Source organism: Culicoides brevitarsis, chromosome 1 (assembly GCF_036172545.1).
Source record: "Culicoides brevitarsis isolate CSIRO-B50_1 chromosome 1, AGI_CSIRO_Cbre_v1, whole genome shotgun sequence".
Taxonomy (NCBI): domain Eukaryota; kingdom Metazoa; phylum Arthropoda; class Insecta; order Diptera; family Ceratopogonidae; genus Culicoides; species Culicoides brevitarsis.
Genome location: NC_087085.1, coordinates 43,123,361 through 43,145,912, shown reverse-complemented (window position 1 = coordinate 43,145,912; position 22,552 = coordinate 43,123,361). Strand labels below are relative to the sequence as shown.

General features: G+C 25.5%; 4 protein-coding genes across 5 annotated transcripts in view; 2 read left to right on the top strand and 2 right to left on the bottom strand.

The window, feature by feature from the left end:
* Positions 1–744: 744 nt before the first annotated feature.
* LOC134829567 (probable protein phosphatase 2C T23F11.1) lies at positions 745–4,525 on the top strand. 2 transcript variants are annotated; one of them, XM_063842719.1, is made up of 5 exons: positions 745–958; positions 1,067–1,328; positions 1,387–1,877; positions 2,112–2,302; positions 3,494–4,525. In XM_063842719.1, exons 2-5 carry the CDS (start codon positions 1,204–1,206, stop codon positions 3,650–3,652), a joined length of 966 nt encoding a protein of 321 aa, XP_063698789.1. In that variant the 5' UTR covers positions 745–958; positions 1,067–1,203; the 3' UTR covers positions 3,653–4,525. The 2 variants fall into 2 exon arrangements, with proteins under 2 accessions (XP_063698789.1, XP_063698782.1); XM_063842712.1 differs by having other exon boundaries at positions 1,062–1,328.
* A 4,161-nt stretch (positions 4,526–8,686) lies between these two features.
* LOC134836909 (heterogeneous nuclear ribonucleoprotein 27C-like) lies at positions 8,687–10,446 on the bottom strand. Its single transcript, XM_063852189.1, has 2 exons — positions 10,305–10,446; positions 8,687–10,239 (listed from the first exon to the last, which is right to left on the bottom strand). The coding sequence occupies exon 2, from the start codon at positions 9,972–9,974 to the stop codon at positions 8,784–8,786; it is 1,191 nt and encodes a 396-aa protein (XP_063708259.1). The 5' UTR covers positions 9,975–10,239; positions 10,305–10,446; the 3' UTR covers positions 8,687–8,783.
* A 1,873-nt stretch (positions 10,447–12,319) lies between these two features.
* On the top strand, positions 12,320–14,548 carry LOC134827078 (aspartate aminotransferase, cytoplasmic). Its single transcript, XM_063839614.1, has 2 exons — positions 12,320–12,633; positions 13,038–14,548. Exons 1-2 carry the CDS (start codon positions 12,522–12,524, stop codon positions 14,144–14,146), a joined length of 1,221 nt encoding a protein of 406 aa, XP_063695684.1. The 5' UTR covers positions 12,320–12,521; the 3' UTR covers positions 14,147–14,548.
* A 2,818-nt stretch (positions 14,549–17,366) lies between these two features.
* LOC134837884 (ras association domain-containing protein 9-like) overlaps positions 17,367–22,552 on the bottom strand; it is a 37,916-nt gene continuing 32,730 nt past the window's right edge. Inside the window, exons 3-5 of the mRNA XM_063853276.1 lie at positions 19,164–19,432; positions 18,416–18,669; positions 17,367–18,304 (exon numbers count right to left, since the gene is read on the bottom strand). Coding sequence (XP_063709346.1) covers positions 17,367–18,304; positions 18,416–18,669; positions 19,164–19,432 — 1,461 coding nt within the window. The remainder of the gene's footprint in view (positions 18,305–18,415; positions 18,670–19,163; positions 19,433–22,552) is intronic.

Sequence of the window (22,552 nt, the reverse complement as noted above, 5' to 3'; positions counted from 1 at the left end):
TTTTTTTATATAAGCATATATTTTTTATATAGCAATGTTTAATATTTATTAAATTTTTTAAAAAAATTGACCAACAATTTAAAAAATATTTTAATTTTATTATTTTTAAAATATATTTTTTATATAAATTATTTATTATAATATTTTTAAAAATAATTGAATTTTGTACAAAATATTTTTTTATCTTATTAAAATCGAATTTTTATTTTTTTTTATTTAGATAAAAGATTTTTAACTTCAAGTCAAATAATGAAAAAAACATAATTATTAAAATTTTTTATATTTTAATTACTAACATTAATTTTTAAATTTAATATAATAATTAATAAAATAATTAATTTAATTAATAATTATTATTTAATTAATTAATTAAAAATAATCATGTAAATATAATATAATGAAAAGTATATATGTATTATATTATAATATATTATATTTTATTATATTATATTTGAGTTATTTAATAAAAATATTTTTTTTTTTATATATTATCATATATATATTTCATTTAAAATATGTAAAAAAATATTTTTATTAAATAATTCTAAATATTTTTAATTAAGAATTAATTTTTTTAAATATATTTTCTATGATATTTTTCTTTTTTTTAGAAAATATTAATAACAAGTCACATTTCAATAAAAATAACTGCCACGTACCGCAAAGCTGACACCCATCGCAGACCGAAACGCCATTCGCACGCAACTTTTGTTCATGTTTCAGTTGTCAAACGAGTAAAGAGTATCGAACAACCTGCGCTTTTTCTTATGTGTGCGTATTTTCCTTGTAATATTCACGATTTATCAGTTTATCAGTGCTCAATTTCATTGATAATTTAATAATAACAATATAAAATAATCTAATTGTGGGCACAAAAGTTAAAGACGAAGAATATGATCAAGTGACACACCGAGACAAGACTTGAACTCGAGAAATTATTAATTGAAATTACGTGGAGGTGAAGAAAACTTGAATTTTTTTTATTTCATTTTTACATTTTTTTATAATTTCCGCTCCGCAAAACTAAAAAACTTGACGTTTGGCAAAATTGACACGGGCAGAGCAGCAAATTCAGCAGCATCAACGAGTTTTGTTTGTTTTTGTATTTGGATTTTATTCGTTTTTTGGTTCCTTTGAGACATTCGACGGGGAAAAATCGCGTTTTTAGACATTTTTGGATCACGATAGACGCAAAACAGCAAGATGGGACAAACACTTGGCGAGCCAATTACCACAAAAGAGTCAGCTTATTGCCAGAATGATAGTTATCGTGTCGGATCGAGTTGTATGCAGGGATGGCGTGTTAATATGGAGGACTCACATACTCAGTAAATGTCGCAAAATCTCATAAAAAATCAAAAATTTTAATTTTTTTTCATTTTTTAGTATTTTATCGCTGCCCGACGATCCGGAAGCTGCCTTCTTCGGGTGTTTTGACGGGCATGGAGGGGCGAGTGTCGCACAGTATGCGGGTAAAAACCTGCACAAATTCATTCTGAAGCAGCCCGAGTACCCGGATAACATCGAGGAAGCCCTGAAAAAAGGTTATCTCGCCATCGACGAGGCAATGTTGCAAGAAGAGTCGCTGAAGGACGTCATGGCAGGCAGTACCGCCGTTTCCGTGCTCATAAAGGACAATCAATTGTATTGCGCGAATGCGGGAGACTCGCGTGCCATCGCCTCGATAAATGGCAAACTCGAGGTGCTGAGTCACGATCACAAGCCAAATAACGAGGAAGAGTCGCGACGAATTTGCGAAGGCGGCGGCTGGGTCGAGTTCAATCGCGTGAACGGGAATCTCGCATTGTCGCGGGCCTTGGGTGACTTTACGTTCAAACGGAATGCTGATAAGACGCCGCAAGAACAGATAGTGACAGGTGAGCCTCTAATTTATTATATTTTTCCATAAAATGTACGGAGATGGCATTTCACTCTACGTGTCTTCGTGTAATCTTATCAATTTTTGATGAGCTTACTTTATTTATAAATATACACAGCGACGTCGACGTCTGTTGTGCCATGAATAAAAAATTTCTTAATAATAATCACTTGCATGACACTTGCCATGAATGATGACCAATAATAACATTTTTTTTTTTGTGGCTTTGCAGCATATCCTGACGTCGAAAGGCGAGAAATCACGGAAGATTGGGAGTTTTTAGTGCTGGCATGCGACGGCATTTGGGATGTTATGTCGAATGAGGAAGTGCTGACTTTCGTGCAGAGCCAAATTCAGCTGGGGAACTATCCGGAGGAGATTTGCGAGAATCTCATGACAAAGTGTCTTGCGCCTGATTGTCAAGTAAGATTAAAATTTATTCATTTTTTTAAGAATTTATTTTTTTTTGTCACAAAAATTTTTTTTTTGCTCAAAATATTTATTTAATTAATTTTTTTTTATTTTATGAAAAATTTAAAAAAAAAATAAAATAAAATAAATTTACCAAAAATCTTCTCAAATAAAATTTAAAAAATACAAGAATTTGAAAGATTAAAATTTAAAAAAAAAAATAATAAAATAATTTTTTTACAAATTTAGAAAATTTTTGAAATATAATAATTTTTATTTATTTAAAATTTATTTAAATTAATTTAAATTTTTTATTTATTTTTTTCTCAAAATATTCATTTAATTAATATTTTTTTCTATTTCATAAAAAACTTTCAAAAATAAAAATTTTTAAATTCTTTAATATACAAAATTCGTCAAAAATCATATCAAATACAGGAATTTGAAAGAGTAAAAATTAAAAAAAAAAATATAAATATTTTTTGTACAAATTTTGAAATATTGACAATTTTTGAAATATTATTATTTTAAATTGTTTCATTAAATTTAAATTTTTGATAATTTTTAAAATATTAAAAAATAAAAAAAGTAAATTAAATTTCAATGAAAAATTAAATGTTTCAAAAAATATCTGAAAAAAATTCAATAATTTATTTTAAATATTTTAACTTTCAAAAATCATTAAAAAGTAAATAAAAAATTAATTTATTTTTTTATAATTTTTTTTTAAGTTTATTTTTCGAATTTTGTTTAATAAACAATATTTTTCATTATTTTTTTTTTAATAATAAGCATAATTTTTTTTTTGATTTTTATTAAAAAATATATTCATTAGCTTTCAAAAATAAAAAAAAAATTTTCGTTTTAAATTTAAATTAATTTTAAATAAATTAAAATTAAACTTTAAATAAATCAATTTAAATTTTTAATTTTTTTTTTAATTTTAATATTTTCATTTTATTTTAATTTATTTTTTTTATACAAAAAAATTATTAATAAATTAATTTATTTTTATTGTAAATTTATTTTAAAATTGCCAAAAACAAATCATGAAATGAAAATAATTAAAAAAATTTAATTAAAAAAACATTTTTAACAAAAATAATAATAATTTCTGAGACAAAAAAATAAATTCTTTAAAAAAATCCATTGATAAGAAAAAAAATTAAAAAATTCTATTAAAACTTTTTTTTATTATCACAGATGGGTGGCCTTGGAGGAGATAATATGACCGTGATTTTAGTTTGTTTCCTTCACAACAAACCATACGAGAACCTGATCAAAAAAATCGAAGCTCGAGAAGCCGAAGTGCCGCCAGCAGTTATTGAGAACAATGACGAACCAGAACCGGATTTGTGCTAAAATCTCCAAAAAATTTTTTTTTTTATTATTTTACATTTTGTCTCATAACCACCCAATCAAACAATCATTTAACTTGTAATACGAAAGAAAAAATCGCGTCGTCAAAAAAATATGCTCAGTCATCATTAAAAAATTTTGCATTTTGGACAAAAAAATTTAACAAATTCGTACGGTTCTGTGTCGTCGTCATCAACACACCAAAAAAAAATTGCTAATTTCTTTTATCAACAAACGTAAAAAAACTTACTAAAAAATGAAATCAATGTTAATAAAAAAATAAAAAATAGCGAGAAATGAAGTTACATAATAAATAATAAATAAAAAAAATATGACAAAGGTCTAAGATATTACGAGCAATAAAAAATAGTCTAAAATTTGAAAACTTTTGGACGTTCATATATTTTGATAAACACATATGTACATTAAATGTAATAAGAAAAAGATCATATTCGAGCAGGTCACAAAAATTTTTTCTACACCATGCATTAAATATTAATAGAAAATAATTTAACATGAAAGGTTAAGGAAAAAATGTTATTGTTGCATAATTAGAAGGGAATTCACACAAAAACACACAAACATGTAAGAAAAATAATTAATTATTATTAAAATAGTAACAAGATATATGATACAGAAAAATACATGTTAATTGTCTATTTGATTGCCTTTGAACGAAAAATCTTTCGTCCGTTAAAGTTTTGTAAAAAAAAAATTTTTTATTATTTTATTCGATCTAAAAATTTATGTAACAAACCTGTCTTTCAATTTATCCAAATTAATAATGTTTAACATAAATTTTCTTTTTTTTTCTAAATTGTACTTATTTTTAATAATTTTCTATCAATAATATTTAATTAATGTTCAAAAATTGCCTTACTGTTTTTTTTATTTTCCAAATAAATTTCTTTTATTTTTTAAAAAAATTTGTTTTTTTTTTATTTAAAATTTTTTTATTGAATAATAATAATAAAATATTAAATAATAAAGAAAAATTAAAAATTTATATTTTTTATTTATTTATTTATTATTATTTAAAAAAATAATAATAAAAAATAAAAAAAAAAAAAATTTTATATTTTTTATTATTTTTTTTTTAAATTTTATTATTTTTATTTATTATTATTTTTTAGAAAAAAAAAAAATGCCCAAGAAACATAAATAACAAACAACTCAATCACCAATATTTTCATAGTTTTCCAATTTTTCTATTAAAAAAATACAATTAAGCCATATTAATATACATATAGACTCAGAAAATAAATTTTAAGGACTTTTTAATGACATCCCATTTTATGTTTGAAAAAAATTATAAAAAAATGATGATGAATGAATATATCTTCAACATGTACTGTACAATAAATAATAAAAAAATGATAATCTAGGACTAAAATATATATTTAAAAAAAGATAGAAACACAATAAATGAATAAAAAAATAAATAAATAGCAAATGAATACGCTTCACTCTATTTATATACAATATAATAAAAAAATATTTAAAAAAAATATATATTGACGCGTATAAAAAATTTGATCTAAAAATATAATTATTATGTAGTATATATTATTAGGAAAATACATTTATTCCTCTGAAAACCTATAAAAATTCTCAATTTTCTTGTATTTGTTATTTAAACATGTTTGATAAAAAAAAAATTAATTAATAATAATTAAAAAAAATCATTCACACCAAAAAAGTAAGCACTGAATTTTATCTGTATGTTTTAAAAGAAAATCCCTTTTCTGAGAAAATGTGACGGATGAGAACCAATTTTTTAATTTTAAAATATTTTAATCCAACCAAGGTTTCGAAGGATTTTATACAGGTTTTTGTATTTATAGAAAAGAAAAAAAAAATAAAAATGTATATTTTATTTTTATTTTAAATTAATTAATTAATAATTAATTATTTTTAATTTTAATACAAAAAAAAATATTAAGGACCATAAAGTAACCATAATATCATCATCATCATATATATTTAACAAAAAAATTATTTTAATAATTATTATTTTATAAAAAAAATAATGTACAATAAATTTATTAATATTTTTTTTTTCTTTTCTTTAAAAATTGAATGAATATAATTATTAATTATTATTATTATTAATAAAAAAAAAAAATAAAATAAATAAAAAGTAATGTTTGTAGCGAAAATTAAAAAATATCTTTCATTTAAAAAAAATATATATATTTTTGATGTTTTTTAAAGCTAAAAGTTAATAAATATTCATTTTAAAGTTAATTTCCATTGATATCTGATCGATTTTTGATCAAATAAAAAAAGTACGATTTTATCATATGAGGAGCAAAAATCGTACTTTTTTTCTCAAGTCAATTTTCAACCAATTTTTGATGGGTTTCAAAGCTAAAAGTTAATAAATATTCATTCTAAAGTTAATTTCCATTGATATCTGATCGATTTTCGATCAAATAAAAAAAAGTACGATTTTATCATATGAGGAGCAAAAATCGTACTTTTTTTCTCAAGTCACTTTTCAACCAACTTTTGATGGATTTCAAAGCTAAAAGTTAATAAATATTCATTTTAAAGTTAATTTCCATTGATATCTGATCGATTTTCGATCAAATAAAAAAAAGTACGATTTTATCATATGAAGAGCAAAAATCGTACTTTTTTTCTCAAGTCACTTTTCAACCAATTTTTGATGGGTTTCAAAGCTAAAAGTTAATAAATATTCATTCTAAAGTTGATTTCCATTGATATCTGATCGATTTTCGATCAAATAAAAAAAAGTACGATTTTATCATATGAAGAGCAAAAATCGTACTTTTTTTCTCAAGTCACTTTTCAACCAATTTTTGATGGATTTCAAAGCTAAAAGTTAATAAATATTCAAAAATCGTACGTACTTTTTTTTTTTTTAATAAATATTCATTCTCAAGTCACTTTTCATTAAAATGAATGAAAAAAAAATTCCTAAACAACTTAGATGAATGAACTTTCTGCATTTATTTATTTTTTTTCTGCGTCGCGACGTCGTCATATACATACCTCAACATATACAGCAAAAAAAAAAACAAACGTGTTACTATTTCATTCATATAAAAATATCCATCAGAGAGAGAGCGTCACACGAAATATTTTTGCAAGAAGGGGTGACGAAGAAGAATGATGATGATGACGAGACAATACAAAAATGCCGAAAAGAGAAAGAACGTGTATGGAATTAAAAAAGATTCGCTGGACAATGTCCGATCGTTTGTGAACTTTGTTCTTACGCTTGAATAAAACATCCATTATTATATTAATTTTTTTTTATACATTTTTTATTATTAATTTTTTCCGTTTTTGAATGAATACAATTTGCCTCAATTTTTTTGTTTGCATTTTTTTATAATATTTTCTTTTAATATTTTTTTTTGTATTTTTTTTATATTTTTTTTCTCATATAAGTGGCTAAAATATATATGTATGTAAATGTTTTTTTATTATATATATTTATATGCATATATGTTGTTGTTTATTAAAAATTTCCTTGTAAATTATTATTTTTATATTTTTTTTTTTTTTTTAATGAAACGCAACTATTACTGTCCTTAATATATTTTTTTTTAAATAAATCCACTTATAAGCACTTTTCTTTATCTACTGTTTGATTGAATATATTTTTTTTGTCATCTACAGTAAATCTCTACTACCACAAAGTACAATGAAACATTTATTTATTGTATTTTTTTTAAATGTTAATTTTTTTACTTCTTACTTTGTCTCAATAAAAGATCAAAAAATAACATTTTTTATGGTGTAAATATAAGTGAATTTTTTTTCTTCAACTACTACACATTTAACGATCATCATAAACTCGCTAATATTATTTTTAAAAAACATCTTTAACGTGCTATTTAGTGCTTGCAAAAAAAATATGAGGGAGGAAGGTTTGTTCATTTTTTTTTTCGTAAATATGCATATAATATATATTTTTTGTTTTTTTTTTTGTTTAAATATTTATAATAATAATAATCATAATATTATTATATATAATAGTAATGTTTGTTATAAAATAATAATCATTCATGATTTAATAATATTATAATATAAAATAATAATAAAAAAAATGAAAAATAAAAATCAAAGTTATCTCTTTGCGTCACTGATCAACCTTATCCATTATGATAATAATAATTAATTAATTATTATATTTTTTATATATTTCGTCCTCTTTCTGTTTAATTTATTATTTTTTTTTGTGTTTGTTATTAAAGATATTGAAGTTAAAATGTATTTTTTTTAATAATAATTTTTTTTAATTAGAGTGATATTTTTTGTTTTTTTATTTTTTTTCTCTTGCTATATACTTTATAATTTTAAATTTAATTTTACTTAAGAACTGCTTTCCATTTAAACACGTTGTATTATTACTTTTAATATATAAGGCATCAAAACAAGAATGAAAAAATTATCATTATTATTTTCTTATGAATATACAAAATTTCTGCAGTTCTATTTTTTTTTATTTTAATTATTTTTTTTGTTATTTATGTTCTCAGATCAGGAGAGAGAACATTTACTGCAATAATGAGTCTATTGTTACGTATAATATAAAAATATTTTTTATTCATATATAGGAAGGATTTAAAAAAAAAAATTAAAAATTTTTTGTTTGTTCTAAAAAAAATTTTTTTTTTTTAGAATTTATTTTTATTTTTTTTAACGATGCGTTTTTATTTTATTAATATATTGTCTTATCAAGGTATAAAAATGTAAATAAATCTTCATTGTATTTTTTATTAATATTTTTTTTTGTAATCAAGTTTCTTACATGCATCTTAATATAATTTTTTATTTCAAATTCTATTTTTTTTATAAATGTATTTTTTTTAATTAATTAATAGTAATAATAATCATTATATAAATTTTTGAACAATCTTCTTACTATACGCATCGCATCATCATAAATTCTTATGAACTACAATTTCAAATTTAAAATTTTTATTTTTTATAATTATGGGTCTGCAGTGTTTTTCAGGGTCTAGCTGTTGATTTTTTTTTTAAATGTTCTCCCGGTTGATGTTTTGTTATTTTTTTTATGTATATTTATAAATCAATAAGTCATTCAATTTATTCTTACTTGCTTGTTTGAAAGAAGATTTTTTTTTATTTTTTTTTCTTAGAAAGCTGGATAAGCAGGTTGAGAAGTCGCGTCGTTGCCGCCATACGCGGATCTGGGACGACTTTGATTGTATGACGATTGATCGTAGGATTGGTAATTATTGTAACCGCCATATCCGCTGTAATCAGATCCGGGTTTGGAAGCGCTTCCCGTAACTGCCGTAGCGGAGGGCGGGCCTGCTGCGGGTCCCGATTGGGGGCGTCCCGAATACATATCGGGTTGCGCGGCGCCTGTCGATGCCGAATTATGAGGCCAATTTCCGGCGGCATTCCAGTTGCTATAACCGCCCGTCGATCCAGCAGTGCCGCTTGCATACATATCATAACCGGCGCCATATCCTTGATTTGTTGCCTGATGATTATATCCGCCCCATTGTTGCGGCGGCGGAGCATTCCATTGTTGATTGTAGCCGCCGGCATTGCCGTAACCGCCTGCATAGGGAGCCTGATTGTTCGAACCCCATCCCTGATAACCTTGCATCATGTTAGCGCCGCCCATTGGCATGCCGCCCATCGGAGGTCCTCCCATTTGTCCGTTACCCATTGGAGCGCCTTGTTGATTTCCCCATTGGTACGGGTCGCCCATTTGTCCGCCGCCTTGATGTCCATCACGAGGCTCCGCTTTCTTAATTTCGACTTGTTTCCCGTTCAAATTGACAAAATGCTCTTGCGTGGCACGATCGACAGCCGGGTCATTTTCGAAGGACAAAAATCCAAAACCGCGCGATTTTTTCTTCTCCTGATCGTACATAATGACAACTTCCATAACTTGCCCGTAGCGACTGAAGAAGTTACGTAAATCCGTTTCCGTGACATTTGGCGGAAGGCCGCCCAAAAAGACCTTCGGATAGCCGCCCGTGCGTTTCGGTTTATGCATCGAACGCGGATTGCAGGGTTTCGGGTCGATCGTGCGCCCATCTAACGTATGCGGCCCATTTTCGAGAGCGCGTTCCACATTATCCGGATCGGCGAACGTAACGAAGCCAAAGCCGCGCGAACGACCCGTTTCGTTGTTCTTCATCACGACGCAATCGATTACCTCGCCGTAACGACTGAAATACCGCTGCAGCGTGTCTTGCGTCGTTTCCCAACTCAAGCCGCCGACAAACAATTTGCCCCGCTCGTGGTCGTCCATTGATGGTGCTACGTTATTGCTGTTATTTTGGTGCATTTTGTTTGTAGAATGCATTAGTTCTTGACTTGTTTTTGCGTGTGTGTTAATTACCCTTCAGTAGACTAAACTTATCGCTAATTTAAAAAATAGGTACTTAACACTAATTAGAAAACTAAAAAATTTTAACTTCTTAGAAATCTAATATATACATTTGATGTTGTGTGTGTTAGCTTCGAAATGCGCTGCCTCGTTGCCTTGTCCCGATGCGAAATCCCCTTTTCCGTCAAATACGCCTTGGGCTAATTCCCTTAGTTCTGCCGTTGCGCCGCAAGAGGGTTCTCTGAAAAAATGCCGGCGCGTCATTTAAAAACAACACAAAATTCCCCGATTTTACGCGAAATTTACCTCAACTATGACACTTTTAGCAGAATCACTCGTACGAGACGTTACTCGAATAAATTAGCAACAATTTTATTGTATTTTCACTAAAAACTATGCCGTAAACCTAAGATTAAAATAAAAAGTTTTTTAGGAACAGCCGCACGCTTATTTTCCCAAAATAAATAAGAGTTCGCTCGAGAATGGCGAATTGCCCAGATGACATTCTTTTGGAGATTCGCGAAAATTTTCACCAATAAGAAATGATTTTTTATAAGAACCAATCAGAGTGAAGGATTTTTATATTCTTTGTGTTGATTGGTTACTGTCCCAATAGGTATTTGGTAAAGTTGTTTTTTTGTCGAACCGAATGGGAAATGACTCGCTCGTGATGAGCGTACGGTAAGAATTTCTTATTTGAATTTTAATAAGAATATTTTTCTGATTGATTTCTAAATTTTATATTTTTATTTATGTATTTAAAAATATTTTATTTTTTTTTAATTTAAAAAAAATATTTATTTATTAATTTAATTTAGTTCTTAATTTTTTTTATATTTAAAAATTAATTTCCTAATTTAAAAAAATATTAAATTAATTTAATTAAATAATTATATTATTAGTTATTTTCTTATTAATTATTAATTGAAATAAATTAATTATCAATTATAAAATTAATTTAGTAAAAAATTTCAACCTAAAAGATTTTTTAAAATTTATTATTCAATTATTATTAATTTAATTTTATTTCTATTTTAATTTAAAAATGTTAATATTAAATATTTTTCACGTAAAAATTACGTATTTTTTATTTTTCAACTTTCAAGCTTGAAAACCATCCAAAAGTAATCCACAGGAATTTTGTATGACTTTTGTTCAATTTGAAGCTTCAAAACCATCAAATGGGCCTTCAAAACAAAAATTACGTATTTTTTACGTAAAAATTACGTAAATTTTTACGTATTTTTTATTTTTCAATTTTCAAGCTTGAGAACCATCCAAAAGTCATCCAAAGACATTTTGTATGACTTTTGTTCAATTTGAAGCTTCAAAACTATTTTTATATTTATTTTTTACGTATTTTTTATTTTTCAATTTTCAAGCTTGAGAACCATCCAAAAGTAATCCAAAGGCATTTTGTATGACTTTTGTTCAATTTGAAGCTTCAAAATCATCAAATGGGCCTTCAAAATAAAAATTACGTATTTTTTACGTAAAAATTACGTAAATTTTTACGTATTTTTTATTTTTCAATTTTCAAGCTTGAGAACCATCCAAAAGTAATCCAAAGGCATTTTGTATGACTTTTGTTCAATTTGAAGCTTCAAAATCATCAAATGGGCCTTCAAAATAAAAATTACGTATTTTTTACGTAAATTTTTACGTATTTTTTATTTTTCAACTTTCAAGCTTGAGAACCATCAAAAAGACCAAAAAAGTTAATATTTAATTTTTTTACGTATTTTTTTCCGTAATTTTTGTTTTGTAAAATTTTCAAAATTCTGAAAATTCTATATTGAAAATTTTTCAAAAGCATTTTGAAACTTACATTCAAAAACGATCTTTTAATATGAAAATCAAAAAAATTAACTCGAATTATTAAATTTAATAAGCAAATTAAAAAAAAAAATTAAAAAAAATATTTAATTAAATTAAATTAATCTTTAAAATAATAATTTTTAATAATATTTAAAAATAAATTTAAATTAAAAAATAAATTTAATTTAATTCAAAGAAACCATAAAAATTTCATTAAAATAAAAAATCGTACGTTCGTTCTATCCTATAAATTTTGCCCCAATTTTTACATTTTTCTTCAAATCTTGCAAATTCAAGCCGTTTTGAGCAAACTTTTACCGCTAAATAATTTTTTAAAAAATTAAATTAAAATTATTTAAAAAAAAAACAATTTTTTTAGGTAATAAAAATTAAATAAAATTCATAAAATAATTTAATTTTTATTAAAAAAAAAAATTAAAAAAAAATATTTTAATTTTTTAAAACTACAAGTTCCATTTTCCAACCATTCCCTCTTTATCTCTCAATTATTTATTCAAATCAAATTTTGTTTTCATAATAATCACAATTATTTATTCTCATACCAGTTGCGGAGCAGAGCTCGTTGTACTTTCTTCGATTTTATTTCCGTGTCAAGTTTTGCGTGTCAAAAAATAACGGAACATCTTAAATAAAATCTCTTGAAGCAAGAAGAAGAAACGAAAGGCAAAAAAGAAGAAAAAAATCATGGCAAGTGTTTTTTCTGGAGTACAAAAGGGACCGGCAATTGAGGTCTTTGCCTTGAACAAAGCCTGCGTCGAGGATTCCTGTCCCGATAAAGTCAATTTGGGAGTTGGAGGTAAAAAAAAAATTTTTTTTGTTACCAACTTTAATTTTTTTATGGATTTATTGGGGTGAAGGTCATTTGAAGTGCATGTAAGAGTTTTTATGGAGAATTTAATATTTTTAGATAAGATTAAATAAATTTTTCGCGAGTACTTTCGATGATCACTTATTATCGTTCGATGATAATTTTTATTGTTATTTATTTACGTGATCGGCCTTGACGAGTAATAAAATTTTTTTTTTGGCGTGAAATGAGCAAATTTAATTTTTTCAACGTCATCATCGAGATAATGCGAAACAATTCTTCTCTAAAAAAAAAAATAAAATGTGATAATGACGAAATTTCTTATGTAACAGACTATTTTTACGCACTTGACATTCATTTTTAATTTTTTTTTTGTTTTTTTCTCGTTTTAGCATATCGCACTGCCGAAGGTAAACCATGGGTATTGCCGGTTGTGAAGAAAGCTGAGGCCAAAATTGTCGCCGACAACTCGTTGAATCATGAATATTTGCCGGTTTTGGGTTTGGAGTCGTTCACAACTGCCGCCTCGGGTCTCCTGTTGGGCGAAGATTCGCAAGCGATGAAGGAAAAACGCGTCATTGGCGTTCAAACGCTTTCTGGCACGGGCGCTTTACGTGTTGGCGCCGAATTTCTCGCCCAAATCCTCGGAAAACGAGTTTTTTACTATTCGGAGCCGACCTGGGAGAACCATCACAAGGTATTTGTCAATGCGGGATTCACGGAGCCCCATAAATACCGTTATTGGGACCCAATTTCGCGTGGCGTGGATTTTGACGGAATGGTAGCGGACATCAGTGCTGCCCCGGAAGGTGCTGTCATCATCATGCATGCTTGTGCTCACAATCCGACGGGATGTGATCCCACGGAAGAGCAATGGCGTCGCTTGGCAGACGTTTTTGAGCAAAAAAAACTTTTCCCCTTCTTCGATAGTGCTTATCAAGGTTTCGCGAGCGGTGATCCCAACAAAGACGCTTTTGCCGTACGTTATTTTGTATCGCGTGGCTTTGAACTTTTCTGTTCGCAATCCTTTGCGAAAAATTTCGGGCTTTATAACGAGCGTGTTGGCAATTTGACGATCGTGCAACGTGATTCGACGACAACTGCTGCCGTTTCGTCACAAGTTACGTTGCTTATTCGGGGAATGTACTCGAATCCGCCCGCTTTTGGAGCACGAATTGTCAGCACAGTCCTCAATGACCCCGCCTTGCGTCAAGAATGGATGGAATGCATCAAAACCATGTCCGGTAGAATCATTAAAATGCGTCAAGCACTCTTCGATGAACTCACGAAATTGGGAACTCCCGGGACTTGGACCCATATTACGCAGCAAATTGGCATGTTTTCGTACACGGGCCTCAATCCGCAACAAGTCGAAAAATTAATCAAGGAATTTCACATTTATCTCCTCAGCTCGGGTCGCATCAACATGTGCGGCTTGAACGAAAATAACGTCGCTTACGTTGCAAAAGCCATTCACGCTGCGGTCTGTCATGAAGACTAAAAAGAGGTTTCAAGCATTTTATTTTTTCGTATTTTATGTTTTACTCGTTGTTGTTGTTAGAAGCATTTAAGCAGCTTAAGAGTTCCTTAGACAAAAGCAAATAGAAGACACACCTCTCTAAAAGGCTCATCTTACCTCACAAAAAATTAATTCAGGAATCCATAAAAAAAACCACCTTCTCTCCGTTAAGCCATGAACAAAAATTGTACAAATCTATAAAAAAAATCTCTAAGAGCCTCACTTTTACTTGCAGTTATTTAAAATGTAGCAATAGAAAAAAAATATTTTATAAAATAATCAATAATAATGGAAATACAACTACTTGAATTGAATATTAGAGGAAATCTAAATAAATATCTGAAATATAAATAAAAAGAGTTCTGATAATAAAAAAAATAAATTAATGACAAAAATATCAGTTTTTTATCTTGTGCGGAAGTAATTTTTTTGATAAGGTTTTTTGTCTGTTTTGTCTTTTTGATGTTCAGTAGCGTTTTATTTTAAAAGGGTTAATTTAAAAAAATTTTAAAATTATAAAAAAAATTAAATTAAAAAATTAATTAATTAAAATAAAAATTAAATTAATTAATTTTTTTATTTAATTTTTTTTTTTAATTTTTTGAGATTTTATTTTTTTTAAATGAAAAATTAATTTTTTTTTGAAAATTTTTTTACATATTTATTGAAAAAAATTTCAATTTAATTTTTTAAAATATAAGAAAAAAAAATTTATTTTTAAAATTTTTATTTTTTTCAATTTTGTATGAGAAAAAAATTTATTCGTTAAAAATTTATAAATTTAATTTAAATATTTTTTTAAAAAATTAATAGTTTTTTAAAAATTTAATTGTAATTCATTAAAATCATATTTTTTTAATTTTAAAATATTTACAACGAAAATTTAAAAAAAAAATTAGTTAATGGAAAATTTAATTAAAAAATTAATAGTAATTGATCAAAAATTAAATTAAAAATTAAATTTATTTTTCTTTTTTTCTTCTTACGAATTTTTATTTAAATTATTAAATTTATAATTTTTTTATTTATTATATTTAAAAAAATTTTTTGAACATATTTATTTATTTTCGATTCAAGGGAAATAAAATAAAATAATTTTTTATTATCAAAATAAAATTTTAATTTATTTTTTTTAATTTTTATTCATTTTTTTTTTTATTTATTTCTGTTATCTCTTATTGAGGAAAAGTTTATTTTGAAATTTAAACAAAACAAAAAAAAAATATTTTCAATTCGAATTTTCAGTAGGTACCTATTTTAAAATTATATATTAAAAAAATAAAATATTAAAAAAAATAATAAATTTCATATATTTTTAATTTTTTTGTTTTCTATGTTTTTGATAATAAAATATTTTTTTTTATAATATTCATTTTTTTATAATACTTTTTTTAGAAATAAAAAAAAAAATAAATTATGAAAATTAAAAAAAAAAAAATAAAATAAAATTCAAAAATTTTTATTTATTTTTTTTTAATTTTTATTTTTTTTTTTTTTAAATAGAAATATTTTCCTTGAGAGCCTCATACTTTATTTAATATTCATATCACTGAAATTTCTCAGAATTGATAAAATTCAGTTTTGTGTCGCAAAAGATTATCCTTGAAAGTGAAAAAATTTCTTAAAAATATTTTTCTGTAAATAATTCGTGGAAATTCTCGTTCACGTAATACTTCTCAAGATTCTTATTTGCTCTTTTTTGACATAAACCATCTCATTAAATATGAGAACACTCTTCTCTTTTGAAGCCTAAAAGTCACGAAAAATTACTCACGTTCCTTCCAAGAAAAAATTATTCACAAATTCTTGAAACAAATAACTTACCTACAACTTTTTTTTTGTCAAAGTCTTCAATTACGCAACAAAACGCATGAATTTATTCTTTTTCAATTTCTTTATTTTTATTTGCTACAAAAAAAAAATAATATATTAGAATTACACACGTTTTACCTTAAATAATAAAAATAAAATAATAAATTTATAAATAATAATGGAAAGTACTGCATGAGTGCAAAAAAATGACAACCTTTTGTGACATTAAATAAGGATAAGTGAGCAAGGGCAACCGAAAAAAAAATACCGAAGAAGGAACACGTGCAGAAAAATATTTTCTATTAGATAGATTTTTTGATCCGTATTAGGATATCGCATAAAAAAATAACTAAATTGATGCTCATCATTTTTGTGTGGGTGTCTTTTTGTGTTTTTTGTTTGTTTTTAATATTAAGTACGAATTTTAATAATTTTTTTTATTTTAGGGCGCTTCAAATTTATTTCAAATTTTTTGAAATTAAAAATTTCTTTTAAAAAAATAAAAATAAAATAAAATAAATAAATTTAAAAAAAAATAAAAAAATAATTTTTTCTTTAATTTTCAAGAATTTAAATAATTTTTATTTATTTATATTAAAAATGACACAAAAATTTAAATTTAATTTTTTGTATAAAAATTTAAATTATTAATGTAAAAAAAAAAAATTAAATTTTATTTTTAAATTTTTTTTAAAATTTTTTTTCCTATTTTTTTAATTTTTAAAAATTTAATTTTTTATTTTAATGAAAATTAAATTTAAGAATTAAACAAAATTTTAAATGAATTAATCAAAAAAAAAAACAAATTAAAATATTTTAAAAAATTAAATTTTATTTTAATTTTTTTTTTATTAATTAATTTTTTATTATTTTAAACAATTTATTAAATTTTTTTTTGAATTATTTTAATATTTATTTTTAAAATTATTTTTTTAAAAAATTTATTTAAATTAATATTTTTTAATTTAAAAAAATTAAAAAAAATAAAAAAAAAAAAATCGAAAAAAAATTAGAACACAAAATTAAAAATAAATTTGAGACGCCCATAAATATTGAGAATTGATTGATTTTTTTACATTTTTAAATATTTTTAAAAATAATTTTTGACTTCATAAATTATTATTTTTTTTGGTTTTAACGGTATTTTACTTTCCAAATGTCATTCAACTATATTTTTTTATCTCATGAGATTTTTTTCAAGGTCAAAATTATTTTTCTTTGTCAAAAAGTATCAATTTCTTTTCCATTTTTGCACAGAAAACACACCAAAAATGCCAATAAAGTTATACGAGTAATAACATAAAAACCTATTTATGGTTAACAATAATCCACTTTCCTGTCTCGCGTGCGTTATTTTTATTAATTTACTTAACAAAACGGATTTTTTCTTTCACACCAACGTCCCTAATTGCGTGAAATCCTGTTCGCCGAGCGAACTCAAGCCCGTATCCGAGGAATTTGATGTCGCGCTACTTGCATTGCCGCCTGCGAAAGTTAACTCGTGCATCGCGCCATTGCCGCTAATTAATTTCTTTGGACCTAATTTGAGACTGGAGACGTTATTTAAGTTTCTTTGGTGATATTTGCTCAACGTCGTCGTCGTCGTTGGCAGATAATTCATTTGTTGTTGTTGTTGTTTGGTGAGTAGCTCACTGGGATTTTTATTTCGTGTCGTTTGAAGAAGGGCATCTGTGACGGGCGTTTCGGGAATTTGCGTCAATTCGAGCAACGAGGGAGTATTGAGCAACGTTGATTTGTCGTTTAACGAGTGAATTTGAGCTTCAGCGAGTGTCGGAGTAATTGGAGTGCCAAATTCCAGCGGAGGCTCGATCGGATGAACGAACATGTCGAGAGACGTGTCTTCGCGATGCGGCGACGAAAAATTCGCAGCATTAAATTCCGAGCCGCTGAACATTTTTTGACTCACGTTGAACATATTTTCCGCCAAATAATCGCGGGAAAGGTCTAAATCGCTCTCCGCTACGGTCGATAAGCCATTTAAACGATTATTTTGCACTTCAACTTCTTCCAGTTCGTCGTAAAGGCGTTTCAGCTCCATTTGCTTCATTTGCAGAATTTTGTCAGATTCTTTGATGTCGACATCCATTTTTTGTAATTCGTCGTCGCGGGTCGTTAATTGCTCATTTACTCTTTCGAGCGCTTCGAGGACTTGTTGTTCCGTTAATCCCGAGGCATCGGCTTCGTATCGCTTGATTTTCGCCCCTAAACGTACAAGTAACTCCTCTTCCTTTTGCAATTGTTTGTTAATATTCACAATTTTCTCGAGAGCTTCGATTTGTAGCGCAGTTTCGCTCGGAAGAGCCATCGCTCCTTGAATTTCTTCCTCTTCTGCCGGCGATTCTTTCATCGAGAGTTGTTGCAAATTTTTGACAATTGTCTCGTGTTCTATTCGTAATTCTGTTTCGCGACGAGATCGACGTTTCTCCTTTGGTTCTTGTAAATTATTTGAGGGATTTTGGTGTTCGAGCGGAGGCGAGGGAGCAATTTCCGGCGAAGTTGTTGCTTCTTCCGTGTGAACGCCGCTATCACTGTTGCCAACTCCCGATTCTTTTTCTTCCGCCGAGTCTTGGAGACCTTTGAAATATGTTTCGAGTAAATAATTTTTGCCATGTTCTTTTTCCCGTAATTTGTGACGTTCGTCTTCGATGTTTGTTATTTCCGTTTCGCGATCCCTAAAAATAAAAATAAAAATTTAATTGAAAATTTTCTTTAAAAATTAAAAAAAAAAAAAAATTAAATTAAAAATTAAATTAAATTAAAAAAATAAAAATTTAATAAAATAATTTTAAATTAAAAAAAAAATAAAATTAAAATTTTTTTTTTAAAAAAAATAAAAAAAAAAATTAAAATTTTTTTTAATTTTTTAAAATTTTTAAAAAAATAAAAAAAAAAAAATTAAAATTTAAATTTTTTTAAAAAGTAAGTGTGGAGTAAAAAATCCAAAGCAAAAATTAAAAAATTAAAAATAAAATTAAAAATTTTTTTTAATAAAATTAAAATTTTTTAAAAAAATAAAAAATTTTTTTTTTTAAAAAAATTTAAAAATAAAATTTAAAAAATTTTTAAAAATTAAATTAAATTTTTAATTAATTAAAAAATAAATGTATACAATTTAATTTAATTTTTTAAAAATTTCAATTTAATTTTATTAAAATTAAAAAATTACCTCAATTTCGATAATTGCTGTTGAATAATTTCCCCTTGTTCGAGAATGAGTTTCATTAAACGCTCAATGTTGGTTTTTTGTGACTTTGGATGGATCGTTTGACCATGAGTCATCCACGCAAATGAACTTTTTGATGCTTTGTGTCGTTTGCGACGCACAATTGCACTGTTGATGCTTCCCGTGGGACTTCCTCTTCCGCTGTCACGATCCCCGCTGTTTAGCCACATTTCACGGAATTGTCCTTCGAAGGGGCGTAATGTGAATTTTACCTAAAAATATAAAAAAAGTTAATTAATGAATTTAAAATTTTTAAAGAAATTTAATTATTTTTCGAATATGAAACAAAATTTTTAAAATTTCGAACTAAAACTCACAAATTTTCGAATTTCGAAAAACAATTTGAAAAAAAAATTTTTAAATAAATTTTCGAAAATTGAACAAGAAATTTTATAAACTTTTGAAAGGAGAACTATAACTAAAAAATTTTCGAAAAAAATATAAATTTTAATACAGTTTAAATTTTTTGAATTTCGAATTAAAAATTGAATAAAAAATTTCACTCATTTTCGAAAATTTCACAAAAATTACAAATTTTAATTTTTTTTTCGAAAATTTTTGATTAGAAATTTTTCGAAAATAGAAATAAAATTCGAAAATTAATCACAATTTTTTAACTTTTTTCGAATATAGAACCAATGATGCTTAAAATTTTGAAAATTGAACAAAAATTTTATTTTATTCGAATTTCGAACATAAATTTACAAATTTTCGAAAATTAAAAAAAAATATTTAAAAAAATTAAAGGATTTTTGAAAAAAAACCTACAAGTTTATTTGCGAAAACTTCAAACTTAAAATTTCATAAATTCAAGTTAAAAAGTTTTGAAAAAAAAAAAATCAAAAATTAAACAAAAATTTTTAAAATATAATTTTTTGTATGAATCATTTCTCTTTAAATCGTTATCTTTTTCACCGAAAAACATCATTTAAGGATAAAACAAAGATTATCAGAGCGTTGATAATGAACCTTAATGAACCATCCCTTAGTTAAGTAATTGCAGAAACGTGCTCAGAGTGTCTCGCGAACACTTCTGCGTTCCCACACAAATCCATTTAAATTCGATCGCAAAACTCAAAGTCACAGTTGCGGCCCGCCATTCATTTTAAAGACTTTTGCCAACGACAAATTGTCAGACAAATCGCACACGCAGCAGCACGAAAGACGCGAAAACCTGTGAGGAATAATTAACTTGGTCACACCTTGGTTGGGTTGCAAACACCTCTTTTTAGTCAAAACACTTTGCCATTAGATAAATCATACTTTTCTCTCTCGAACTAAAAAAAAATGAGTCGACTTTGTTGCTCGTGTAATGTGCCATGTAATCCATTTAATAATCGATAAATGTTTGTTGCTGCAGGCATGTTCGAAAGTTTTTGCATTACTAATAAAGTACCCACAACAACATTATTGTAATAAAATAATATTATATTTAAAAGCGTTATCTCTTAATACAACGTTTTCGAGCGAAATGTAATTCGAGCGTTGTTCAAAAAGTGATTAGATGTGTTGTTGTTGCAAACTGGAAGGCAAACCACCCAAAATTAAATTGTTTGTGTGTGCGCTCGGAAAGTTACGTAATGCCTTTCTCGTTACTCCGCAGAAGTTTTGTCGACGAGAAAGTGAGATTATTTTGGCAGATTTTGCATATTGCATGACGTGTTGATGTGTTTGTCTAATTAATTTATCGGTAGGTTACGGAAAACTTTTTGCTCGATTATTTTAGAGTTTCAAAGGGGCAAAGTTCATTATTGAGCTAAAAAAAATTAAAAAAAAATAAGAAAAAAATAATTAAATTAATTAAATAAAAAAAATTAAATAAAATAAAAAAAAATTAATTAAATAAAAAATAAAATAAAATTTAAAAAATAAAAATTTAAAAAAAAATTTAAAATTAAAAGAAATTAAAAATTTCAAAAAAAAAAAATTAAAAAAATTTAAAATAATTTCAATTAATTTAAATTAAAAAATTAAATAAAAAAAATTAAATTTTTTTTCGAAAAATAATAAAAAAAAATTTAAAAAAATAATAAAAATTAATTTTAAAAATATAAAAAAAAATTTGAAACATTTTTTATTTTTTTTTAAATATTTTCTTTTATGGAAATTATTTTTTTTTAATTAAAAAATTAAAATTGAATTTAAAAAAATAATTTGTAATAATTTCAATAATTTTTTTTATTTAATTTTTTAAGGTAAATTTTTCACTTTTTATTATTTTTTTTAATTTTTCAAAAATTTAATTTTTTTTTGTATTCAAATTTTAATTTTTTTTAATATTTCAATTTTCATAAGTTTAAAAAAATTAAACAGCAAAAAAAAAAAATTTTAAAAATTATGAGATTTATTTTAAAAAAATTTTAAACAATTTTTAAAAAAAATTAAAATTTAAATAAAATCAGTTTAAGTAAAAAAAAAATTAAATTTAAAAAAAAAAATTAAATAAATAAAAGAAAATAAAAAAAAATAAATAAATTAATTTTTTTAAACCTTGTAAATTTTCAGTCCCTTCAAAACACTTCAAATCTTCGAATTTATTTAAAAACCTTTCAAAAACAACTCCTGCCAAGATGTTACTTCACAAACGGAAATCTCCTCGTAATATTTCACGAACGACCATTGAGGCGCATTCGGAAGATAGTTACGGTACATTAGTCAGTTGGATTATGGCCAAGTGCATATTTTTGCATTTTCCACAATTTTTCTCCCTACCACAAAATGCAATGTAATGCATAATAATGTCAAACAATTTATCTACTCGTGTACTCTGTTTTCTTCATTTTTTCCTTTGTTTCGCCATGAAATCATAACTCACAAGGTAAGGAATGAAATTTACATCGTCGAGAAAATGGCGCGCCGGTAAAAAGAAAATATTTTGTGGAAAAATGCAATTTCATCTTGACTTCTTTCTGCCCACACGTAAGGAAGGTAAGTAAGAAATAACGACTAAAAATGTAACAGCATGTAAGAATATTCCGGCTGCGAGGCATGCACCAATAATGACATTGTACATTTTTCCGGATATTTTTTTTGTTTTTTTTTTTGCCTTTTTTGTTTATGCAGTGCCATGTCAGTTGGATTTCTTGACCCAATTTGATATTTCTTGCGTCGCCCGTGGCTGTTCGGTGCAGAAAAATTGTATTTCAATCAAAGAAATTGAATTGATTTTGTAGTTTAAAGTTCAATGAAGTGAGAAAAAATGTTGACATTGAGTTTATAAAATTATTTTTTGACAGGTGTTATTTTTTTAAACTTAAAAAAATCAATTTTAATTAATTTATAATTAAATTAAAAATTAAATAAAAAAAATTTAAAAAAAAATAAATTTAAAA